The sequence below is a fragment of the Acartia tonsa genome, chromosome 9, assembly GCF_053477335.1.
Source record: "Acartia tonsa isolate MP-2025a chromosome 9, ASM5347733v1, whole genome shotgun sequence".
In the NCBI taxonomy this organism is placed as follows: domain Eukaryota; kingdom Metazoa; phylum Arthropoda; class Copepoda; order Calanoida; family Acartiidae; genus Acartia; species Acartia tonsa.
Window position 1 is genome coordinate 12,001,519 of NC_137268.1, and position 12,003 is coordinate 12,013,521.

General features: G+C 30.7%; 1 protein-coding gene across 1 annotated transcript; it reads right to left on the reverse strand.

Moving 5' to 3' along the window:
* Positions 1-3,495: 3,495 nt before the first annotated feature.
* On the reverse strand, positions 3,496-11,539 carry LOC145328578 (phosphatidylethanolamine-binding protein homolog F40A3.3-like). Its single transcript, XM_080172320.1, has 6 exons — positions 11,475-11,539; positions 11,079-11,174; positions 10,361-10,461; positions 9,912-10,041; positions 8,535-8,643; positions 3,496-3,574 (listed from the first exon to the last, which is right to left on the reverse strand). The coding sequence occupies exons 1-6, from the start codon at positions 11,488-11,490 to the stop codon at positions 3,496-3,498; spliced, it is 531 nt and encodes a 176-aa protein (XP_080028446.1). The 5' UTR covers positions 11,491-11,539.
* Positions 11,540-12,003: the final 464 nt, after the last annotated feature.

Here is a 12,003-nt window from a genome sequence, read left to right on the forward strand (position 1 = left end):
TCCTAGCTAGGATACACACACACGCCCTCCAGCCTAAGCTAGGCAAGCAGGAATATTGGCGCATCACGGCTCCACTTTCGATGAATATTTTGACGCGTCCCGGCACGCTCAGGCAGCTTCGGTTACGCAATATTGTCCGCCTGTTTTTGTCTTCTAATGGCGCGGAACGCTTCTTACAAAATAATGTACATTACGTCTATTTAGCAACCGAAGAATGTTTACTAAGGAAAAAATGTCACTTTTGCTGGTTTTACATTTTTTGCATTATTTTCTTTTTCTAAAAAACTGTTGATATTTCTAAAGAAGTGAAATAAGATTGATAAATTGTACATACCTACATGCTATATATATAAGATCATTATATATCAAACACTAAAAGAATGCGCTAGAGATTGCCCTGGCCAAAAACAGTCACATTTGATTACCTTGCCAGGTTGTTACTTAAAGACAAGGATCATGAAACATTAATAGGTTGATTTTCTGTAGTTTATTGGTAAATGAGCTTCAAAACCTTGCATATAATCTTCTTCAATGCACTAATTTTATAGTTAATGTTTATTTGTATTTGATTTTGGGTAGTGATTTAAAAATTATTTTAATTGTAATTTCCCCTAAAACTAAGCTACGATTCTCTTCAAAACTGTCAAAATTTCGATAGTAACCAAATAATGGTGTGATTTTACTCCCCCCCAAAAAACTTCTTTGTGTCGAACCGACCCGCCGAAATCTCAAAACTTTTCTCTTACAGTCACGGCATATGTCAATTTATTTCCCTCACCGGCACGACTGCTATTCATAACCATCCCAGGAGCATACGCCGTACGGGACCGAAAACGCGCGAAATTCAAATGGTTTAAACTTGAAAACGCAAAGCGAACGCCTGTTGGACGCTTTTTACGCACTTTTAGGGCCGCAAAATACTCCTGAAGGATTTTAATAGTGAAAATACTAAACTTTGTAGGAAAAAAATAATTTTTTTCTTTAGATCAAAGTTTTTAATAACGAACAATAAATTATTTAAATATTTGAGAATATTAAAGATGAAAATTTTACTCTTTATGATTACTAGTCGATGCGACCCCAGCAACTAGGGGTTCTGTATTTGAAGGGATAAGGAAGAGCCTAAAAAGAAACCCACATTTAAAAAGAAATTAGTAGCTTAAAACCATCCCACAAGTCCAGTGTGAATCTTTCCTTAAATGGAGAAATTGATTGGTTTAGTAGTTATTGAAATCTTAAGCCACAGACAAAAAAAACCTTACTACTTTACATATAAGGATAGGTAGGCAAAAACCGTTTTCCCATACTCAATGAAAATGACATATCAATTTTTACGTTTCCTTCTAATTAGGATATTTCCTAATATGATCTTTTAACTTGTATAATATTTATGGTGTAATAAATATGCTGTAAAAATTAAATTTTCTTATTAACAAAAATTCACCTTTTTCCTGTTCTTATAATTATTAAATAACTTATTATAGATATATTTTGAATTATTGTCAAACGGTCTTTGAAATTGTATATTGACAAGGATGACAACATCCATAAAGATAAATGTATTTTGTATCATTATATGCTTGATTCTCAATAATTCAGAAAACTATTTTGTTTTTCTTTAATAGATGCTGAGAAATTCAGGTTTTCTCTTTTTTGTTTCTTGCAATACTCAAAAAAATCTCTAGAAAATTTTTTCAAATTGTAACTAAATTAGATGTGCAATGAACAAATTTCAAATTTTGAATACCGCGTTTTTCTTTGAATTTTAAAAAGTAAAATATCAAAGATAGCATTAACATACTTTTTTTCTGGAAATTGCAATAATAAACAAGAATAAATATTTTTGAAGCATAAAAATCTATTTAAATATTATATGAATATCACTAAACCTCTCCTATACAAAATCACAAAAGTAGTAATGGATTTATTATTACTTAGATCTTACACCAGATTTTTATGTGCTCTAGTAAAGTGAACTTTGTATGTCATAAAACATACTTGATAGTAATTATAGAGTAGCTACGCTATTAAAAATTGCAATAAAGCCCTTGTCCCAATTTTTGTTTGCAGCAAATATAAAGCTCTGCAATTTACTTGTTAATCAGTTTAGACTGTATAAAAGACCTATATTGATTCATATACAAGTACATTTTTATCCTAAACAAGCGCAGCATTATAAGGTAGATAACAATTATCATAAAAATAAAAGGACGTCGTCTGCCTGTGTGTCTGTATGTAGCTTAAGGTCTCGCTAACCGCTGAACTGATGTGGTTCTACTTTTCAGTGAATCTTATTTTAGGTCCAAGAAAGGATTGTAACTCTATTGTGGGATGGCACATCCACCCTCACGAAAAAACTCGCCTAAGGAAGAAATGAAATAAAAAAATTACAAGTAAAGCAAATAAGACAGAAAAACCCAGTGAATTTTATTCTTTTTTTTATTTTTTACTATCATCTAGTAGTCATCTAATTTAGGAAACTTATCATTCGCCCTTGGAAGTGTTTAGGCCATTTTATTTACACTTTTATGTTTTCAGTGATGGTTTCAGGCTATCTAATTTTTCAATTTATGCGATGAGATGGTTTTAGGCTATTTTATACTTTAAACTTCGAACACAAAGCCACAAGATGGAAGGGACGCAGTAACTTGCTTGCCCATTGTGAATGAAAAATTTTTAAGGAGGAAGGGAAAATGGGTCAAAATAAGCCCCAATAGATGTTGTGAATATTGCTATGAATGCAAACTTTAAATATCTTCTGCTCAGTTCTATACTTCAATATTCTAATTCTTGTATTTTAATTTCAGTCATTTTAAAATCAAAGTAAAATATTATAGGGGGCATGAGTTATATGTAAATCTGACCACAGCTCTAGGACCCTATCCCGATTTTGTATTGGGTCTTTTAAATCAACCAATACATCAGAAAATATACTCTCAAACAATTAGAATTGAGAAGGCTTGAATAAAGCGAAATATATTTTCTACGAAGAAGTGTGTTCTTAATGTGTAGTTAGCTCTAGCCGCGCGTTTTTTCAGAAAATATAGGGCCGAGTTTCAATATAAGACCTGGAAGCAATTTACTAGCAGACGAAAAGGGTCTCCAACACTTGGGGCAAGTAAGCATTGTAAATGTTTCATTCTTTTCCAGACTAGATATTTATGATAAAAAATCAAAGCTATTAGAGTTATTACTAAATAAAGCAGCAATATATATGTTAATTTTCATAATTAAACACATGTTGACATATTTCATATTTTGATTTTTTTGATATTCAATAAAAGCATAAACATATCTTACCCCTAAGTTATAATCCTGTTCTAGTTTAGTATGAGACAATCCAGCTCTATTCAGGAAGCTTGGTTCTGGTCCACACCCTCTCTGTCCATTTTCTGCAGGCTAAAAGAAATCAGTTAGTGATCAATATACTTGAAATTAAAACATTAGTTTTTATTGGATAATATTAACAATTCATTATTTTTTATTTTACTGAAATTAAAAGAAAATAAAAGATAACAGAAAAATACTTACAATATCGATTCTTCCATTCTGCTTGTAGACAAGCACCAAATGCCTGAATTACAATATTATTCTTATGAAAAAAAACTAAATACTTTTAAAACAAAAAGAAATTAAAGGCAGGGTTTCTTTTCTGATATTTTTATGAGCTTATATTTATATGGAGGTAATCCTGTTTAGATCCATAACAAATATAGGATCATATGAAGGAATGAAGTCATTCCTAAAAAGGACAGAAATTCCCTTCCAAAAAGGACAGAAATCATCTTCCTTTTTCTCAGATATCTCAAATATGGACAAAAATCACTCTCCTTTTTCTCACATATCTGAAAAAGAGGATAAAAATCACCTTCCTAAATCTCACTTAATCTTCCTAATTCTAAGAAAATTAACCCAATACCTCTAAGTTCTTCCTTATTCTCAGATAGCCTACCTTATTCTAAGAAATTCTTCCTTATTCTAATAAGATCTACCTTATTCTAAGAAATACTTCCTAATTCTATGACATTCTTCCTTATTCTAAGAAATTCTTCCTAATTCTATGAAAATCTACCTTATTATAAGACATTCTTCCTTATTCTGAGAAATTCTTAGTTATTCTAACAAGATCTACCTTATTCTAAGAAATACTTCCTAATTCTATGAAAATCTACCATATTATAAGACATTCTTCCTTATTCTAAGAAAATCTACCTTATTCTAAGACATTCTTCCTAATTCTATGAAAATCTATCTTATTCTAAGACATTCTTCCTTATTCTAAGAAAATCTACCTTATTCTAAGACATTCTTCCTTATTCTAAGAAAATCTACCTTATCCTAAGACATTCTTCCTTATTCTAAGAAAATCTCTTCCTAAATCTCACTTAATCTTCCTAATTATAAGAAAATTAACCCAATACCTCCTAGTTCTTCCTTATTCTCAGATAGCCTACCTTATTCTAAGAAATTCTTCCTTATTCTAATAAGATCTACCTTATTCTAAGAAATACTTCCTAATTCTATGAAAATCTACCTTATTATAAGACATTCTTCCTTATTCTAAGAAAATCTACCTTATTCCCTCAAAGTCTTCCTTCTCATCACATATCCTTCCTTTGTCTCAGATAATTTAGCTAATTCTTGCTAATTAGACCAACCATTCCTGGGATCTTAAGCTTCAGACAGAAAAACCTTACTATTTTCTTCATATTCTACCAGGAGATGAGAACAGGCTGTGTTGCAATAATTTTATGTAGATCAGATTTTTTTCATCCAAATAAAAAAGCTAGCTTTTTTTAAGAGTGAAAAATAAGAATGTTTTTAATTTAATGACAAACTAGCCCCTAGAGACCTCTTTAATTTTAGTGGGTTTCTAATTTTTTTTTTTTGGGGGGGGGAGATTTTTCCTAGGGGAGATATCTCTTGAGAATGTGGTAGTACTCTCCCTCAAAATAGCTATAAACCTTCCTTTGTCTTATAAGAAGCTAAACAGTTATGTAGAACCATACTGCTTCTATATATAATATTAAAAAAATATTCTTATAAAAAAGATAGCTTTTAGAAATTAGAAAAAAAACGTCCGTCAGCTTGGCTAGCCTGGACAAGAATTTGACTCAGCACGGCCGCCTACATGGTAAGGGAGGGCGTGTATTTTTCATGAACGAACACAAACCCACAGACATACTTTTAAAATAAGACCATAGACTATGTATATTTAGAATTTTAAGAATTTTAATGGATAATTAATTATATTGTTAGTGTTTTATTTCAAACTAGCGGCTACGCTCCTAGAGACACTTTTATGGGCACTTTAGGTGGTGGGAATTGAATTTAATATCTCCATTTTCTATAGTAGTTTAAAATGAAAAAGTGAAAAAAATGAAGGGAAGGGGGTTAATTTTTTTGTTTTGATGGGGGGGGGGGATCATAATCATCCCCACATTTTTCATTTCTGTTTTTTTTATTTTAAATTAAAAATTTTTGTAAAGGAGTAATATTTTTCAAGGTGGGTGGTGGTACCCTTCTCAAAATAGCTATAAACCTTCTCAGGATCTATGAGAAGCTACACTGTAAAAGTGAACCATATCGGTTCAGCGGTATCTAATTATTTTTAAAAAAAACTTTTATATTACATATTCTATATTTATAAATTGTCTTTTATATGTTGTTCTTGTCCCATGCCGAAACAGAGAAATCAACCTATAATCAGGAATTAAGAGGGATAGGACAATGGATGATAAATCAATTTACTTAATTAGTGTACTGTGTAATAATCCAGGGAGGGAGTGAATATTGAGCTGTTTATTACACTGCACTGGTCCCCAAAGTTTTATAATAACGTTTTCTTATTCAGTGACTTAAAACTTTTATTGAATTTTATTGGTTTGTACATTAAAATGAGTGTCCTGTCCATTAACGATTTAATTCAACCACTAATTATAACTTACAAAAGGGATAATTTTATGTTTAATTAGTGAGGATTTACATCAAGTTATCGGCAATTGTCTTATCCCTTAGATCCCTGTTAATAGTAACCGATTCAACCACAAAATTTTAACTTACAGAAGGGATAATTTTATGTTTAATCATTGAGGATTTACATCAACTTATCGGCAATTGTCTTATACCTTTAGATCCGTGTTAATAGTACATTTGCAGAATGAATAATAGAACATATGGGATAATGAGGGGATGATCAACATCAGAGCTAAAGAATTGTTGATTTTCGGATAATTTTACAATTATAAATATATGTTCAAAAGATATAAAGGATTATGAATTTTCTTAATATTCATATTACTTAATACAAAAAAAAATAAAATATTTCTTAATGTCAAAAAATTTTGTATTTAGATTTTAGTATTGGTCTTTAAAAGCAACAATTTTGGGCCGGGTTGGGTCAATTTTTATAAGGATGGTTCGATTTTTAAAGTTATCTTATTGACATAGAGTTACATAGAAAAGTTGTCGCCAAATTAAGTTGCTAACCTGTTTATTGGTCAGTTTATTCACCATAAAGAAGGAAAAGAGATAGGGTAAAGGGGATATATTGCGCAATCGCAAGGAGCGTTATGTGTCAATTTTTTTTGCTTATTTTGAAAAGCTAGCTTTTACACAAGAACATATATTTTACTATCCCTATATCCCTATAATAAAAGTAACAGGATCTGTGTTTGTCTATCTGTGTGTATATCTTGTTAACTTCTAAACCAAATATTTTTTTAAAAATTTAAAAATTAAGAAACCCACTAAAATTAAAGAGGTCTCTAGGGGCATAGCAGCTAGTTTGTCATTTAATTAAGAAGCATTTTTATTTTTCACTCTTATAAAAAGCTATCTTTTTTATTTGAATGAAAAAAATCTGACCTAGATAAAACCAAAATTATTGCCACGCCCTCCCTTACCATGTAGGAATGCCGTGCTGTGTCAAATTCTTGTCCAGGCTAGCCAAGCTGATGGACGTTTTTTTTCTAATTTCTAAAAGCTATCTTTTTTATAAGAATATTTTTTTTATATTATATATAGAAGCAGTATGGTTCTTCATTACTGTTTGGCTTCTTATAAGACCAAGGAAGGTTTATAGCTATTTTGGGGGAGAGTACATACCACATTCTCAAGAGATATCTCCCCTAGGAAAAATCTCCCCCCCCCAAAAAAAAAAAATTAGAAACCCACTAAAATTAAAGAGGTCTCTAGGGGCTAGTTTGTCATTAAATTAAAAATATTCTTATTTTTCACTCTTAAAAAAAGCTAGCTTTTTTATTTGGATGAAAAAAATCTGATATACATAAAATTATTGCAACACAGCACTGTTCTCATCTCCTGGCAGAATATTAAGAAAACAGCAAGTTTTTTCTCTGTGAAGCTTAAGATCCCAGGAATGGTTGGTCTAATTAGCAAGAATTAGCTAAATTATCTGAGACAAAGGAAGGATATGTGATGAGAAGGAAGACTTTGAGGGAATAAGGTAGATTTTCTTAGAATAAGGAAGAATGTCTTAGAATAAGGTAGATTTTCTTAGAATAAGGAAGAATGTCTTAGAATAAGGTAGATTTTCATAGAATTAGGAAGTATTTCTTAGAATAAGGTAGATCTTATTAGAATAAGGAAGAATTTCTTAGAAAAAGGAAGAATGTCTTAGAATAAGGTAGATTTTCTTAGAATAAGGAAGAATGTCTTAGAATAAGGTAGATTTTCTTAGAATAAGGAAGAATGTCTTATAATAAGGTAGATCTTATTAGAATAAGGTAGATTTTCTCAGAATAAGGAAGAATGTCTTATAATAAGGTAGATTTTCATAGAATTAGGAAGTATTTCTTAGAATAAGGTAGATCTTATTAGAAGAAGGAAGAATTTCTTAGAATAAGGAAGAATTTCTTAGAATAAGGTAGATTTTCTTAGAATAAGGAAGAATGTCTTAGAATAAGTTAGATTTTCTTAGAATAAGGAAGAATGTCTTATAATAAGGAAGATTTTCATATAATTAGGAAGTATTTCTTAGAATAAGGAAGAATTTGAGGGAAAAAGGTAGATTTTCTTAGAATAAGGAAGAATTTGCTAGAATAAGGTAGGTCTTCTTAGAATAAGGGAGAATTTGTGTAATTAAGGTAGAATTTCTGAGAATAAGTAAGAATTTGGGTAAATAGGGTAGATTTATTAAGCATAGTTGTAATAGTGAGGAAAAGGAAGAATTTCTAAGAATTAGGAAGAATTTGTAAGATGGTGGACAGAGGTCACCTTCCTTTAGTGAGAATTTGTAAGATAGTGGACAGAAATCACCTTCCTTACTGAGAATTTGTAAGAAAAAGGAAAGTAAATAGCCTTCCTATACCCAAGGAAGGGAATTTCTGTCCTTTTTAGGAATGACTTCATTTTCTTCATATGATCCCAAATATACTTTGAAAAATGTAGTAAACTGAGAATATAGACATGCTTTTTTCCATAACAAAAGTTATGTATAGACAATTACCAACAATTGAACAATTTTAGAATATGAATTCAATTTTATTAACTTGGAAAAATCTATCAACTACCTTTTTAACTTCTTAAGGTTAGGATCAAAACCATCAGGGGTGCCATCTCTATCAAATGTTGTGCTTGGCCAGTAATCAAATACTATATCACTATTTGCTATGTCTGTACCTTAATACATTATTTATCTTAAAGGGTGTGCAAAAAAAATTCGGACTTTTTTAAAAGTCCCAACTGGCTTAAAACTTGACTTGCGAGTAAATCATTAAAGATTAAATTAAAGGGAATGCAAATAAAAATACGTACATTTTTAAAATTCTAATTGCTCAGCTTGTGTTAATAGTAGAAAAACGTTATGCATACCATTAGAACCGCTATGAAGTCTATTTTTTGAAATATAAAGATTAAATTTTTCCACTTTTCTCACATTTATCAATACAGCTCCTAAACTAAAAATATCACAAAAATCGTACTTATATTTCCAAAAAATAGAGCTTATGACGGTTATAACGATATACATAGCATTTTTCTACTATTCACACAAGCCGAGCAGTTTGAATTTTAAAAATGTCCGCATTTTTGCACACACTTTTTTTTATCTTTAATGATTTACTTTCAAGTCAAGTTTTAAGTCAGTTAGGACATTCTTCTACGTAGCTCCTAAACTATAAGTAGCACAGTAATGGTTCTTATATTACCACAAAATAGACTTCATAGCAGTTCTAATGGTATGCATAATGTTGTTCTACTATTAACACAAGCCGCGCAATCTAAATTTAAAAAAAAGTCCGCATTTTTTTTGCACACCCTTTTATATAAAGTATTAGGATATCTGTCTTTTTGTTTGTACCAAAGGAAAGTTCCAACCGCTGTACCGTTATGGTCTTCCTTTACAGGATAAGTTTTAGGAAGGTTTTAGGAAGGAACTATTTTTGGGAAGGGTACCACCACCCTATAGTAGTTATATAAATGGATGAGGATAATTTCATTGATTTAGCTTCTAAAATCGTTTGTCATTGTTTTGTCCTCCAAGTTGTTTTAGACAATTTACTTGGAATATTAAAGGAAGCCTTCAAGAAATATACTGCTTTATCTGCTGAAATGCTGCCACAAGTAGACCTAATACCTCAAATTTGAAGCCTTCATCTTCATTAACAAAAAATTTTAGACATTTAAAAATGACATTTTGAAATGCCTATAACTTTTTTGTTATTGAAGCTGAAGACTTAAATTTTGGAAATTGAGTTTTCTTGTGGCAGTCTTCCAACAGTTAAAGCGATGTATTTCTTGCAGGTTTCCTTTGATATTACAAGAAAAAACTAAAAAAACTTGGGGTTCAATATATCTTTTTGGAGAATGCTAGTGATTTTTTTAAGTGATTCTCATATATGCATTTTTCTCAATACAAAATCCCTAGATTTAAAACACAATCCCTTTACCTCTAACATTGACAGCCAGAAAGTGAAAAATTTTTGTTGGTGGAGGTAACTCAGGCTCATTATCCTCAATCAGGACAGTGTAAAGTGCTCCAGGCTCTGTACTCCACCACATGCGAGGAAAATCTTCTAACTGAGAGTATACAAAATTGTTAATTATTGAAAACAAGATATACTTTTTTTATTCACATAATAAAAAATTAATCTTCAACTTGCCTTTGAAGAATTATTCCAAAAAATGCGTAGGAAGGAAAAAAAAGTATTAGAGGAAAATATTTCAATTTGAGGAAGGGTAATTGGTCGAAGCTCTTTTTTTTATTTAGATCCATTTGCAAAGCAAATATAACACACAAGTCCACAAGTATTAGAGCTTTTAAGTAACAAACAGACACAAAATCATCCAACAATTTCTGTCTGATTTAACAGAAATTTTAGGTGTCCCTCATATCTACCTGCGAAGTTTGAAGGGGTGTACCAGGAATGATCAGTTTCCCATCCACCTTCATAAACAAAGGGTTGTCAGGGGGGATTGGTAGGAATTCAGGGACAGCTCCTAGATAAGATGGTTCATATAATCATTAATTTTTATAATAAATTTTGTAGAATTAATATACAATATAGATAAAAAAATGGTACTTCCAAAACAAATAATTATTCCCATAAGTTTGTATTTTTTTATTTTCAGTTTTTAGTTTGAAGGTTGAGTTCCAAAAAACTTTTTCTTGAATTCTAAAATCCTTATACTAAAGTAACAGGATGTTTGTTTGTCTGTGTGTCTGTGTGTGTATCTGTGTATCTGTGTGTCTGTACCGAAGGATCTCGCTAACCGCTGAACCGATCGGGTTCTACTTAACAGGGTAGATTGTCATATGTCACGGGAAGGTTTATAACTATTTTGGGGGAGGGTACCACAACCCTCCCAAGAGAGATTTCACAATAAATTCAAAAATATTAAATATTTCCGCCGCATAGTGTCGCTAGCATAGTCGCGCTACGTAGTCGCTCTGCGTAGACACATGAATTTAACAATTGATAACATAGACAAGTTATTTCTCAAATTAGATATTTAAAATTTAAAAAAAATTATTTAAATGCCACTAGAGGCCTCTAGGGGCGTAGCCGCTAGTAGTAAAATATTTGAACTACTACATTTCTACAAATAAATTGTACCTTGAGATCTCCAGCCCTGGTCAAAAACTGCCTTCATGTTGCTGTTACCACCATGACCAGCATTGCTGACACCAACAATAGTCAAGCCCAACAAAGCTAAATTAGATATCCTATTATATAAAGTAGTAGGGTTTTTTGTCTGAAGCTTAAGGTTTGTATAACTACTTAGCCAATAGAGTTCTACATTATAGGGAAGCTCATATAGATATCCTGATGGTTTTTTTTTAAATTTAAGTCTATAAATGGCTTTAGGCTATATTTTCTGTCTTCAAATAAAACACCCCTAGGTAATAGTGGTTCAGTTACTAATACTTATACTATATTTATTTCTTCTGTTTGAGTAACTTATGAACACAAGTGTTTTTTTACTTAGACAAAAATCAAAATATTGTATACCTATGAACGATCTCATCCTTTGTTGTCTATATTGTTATAACCATAAAGACCACTAAATGACTGACAAATATTTTTTTGATATTTTTATTTATATATCAAAATCTAGCTTGTGTGTACACTTTGAACTTTCAAAGTATTACAATTTTTTAACGATGCCTTCTGGGGCATATACAATAATAATACAATATAATAACAGGCTCCTACTATAGGGTTCTGAAATGAAAATCAAGCTTTTTGGATAGAAAAAACTTATTTTTCAAAATAGAAACTAAAAGGATTTTCAAAATTCAGAGGATCTCTTTTTCGTAAAATGAAAAAAAATGCTGAATTATGTATTTTGTCTTCAAATATTTTTTTATCTTTTTCCAGAAATTGGAAAACAAACTATTTGGATGTCATATAATTTCTGAGAACCAAATATAAATTTCGTAGCTTGTTTTTGTCCCTCTGGATCATTCTTACAAAACAAATATTTACGAATCTTAGGAGGTGTTGGCCTTTTTAAGTTCATATCTTTTTTTAAAATGGT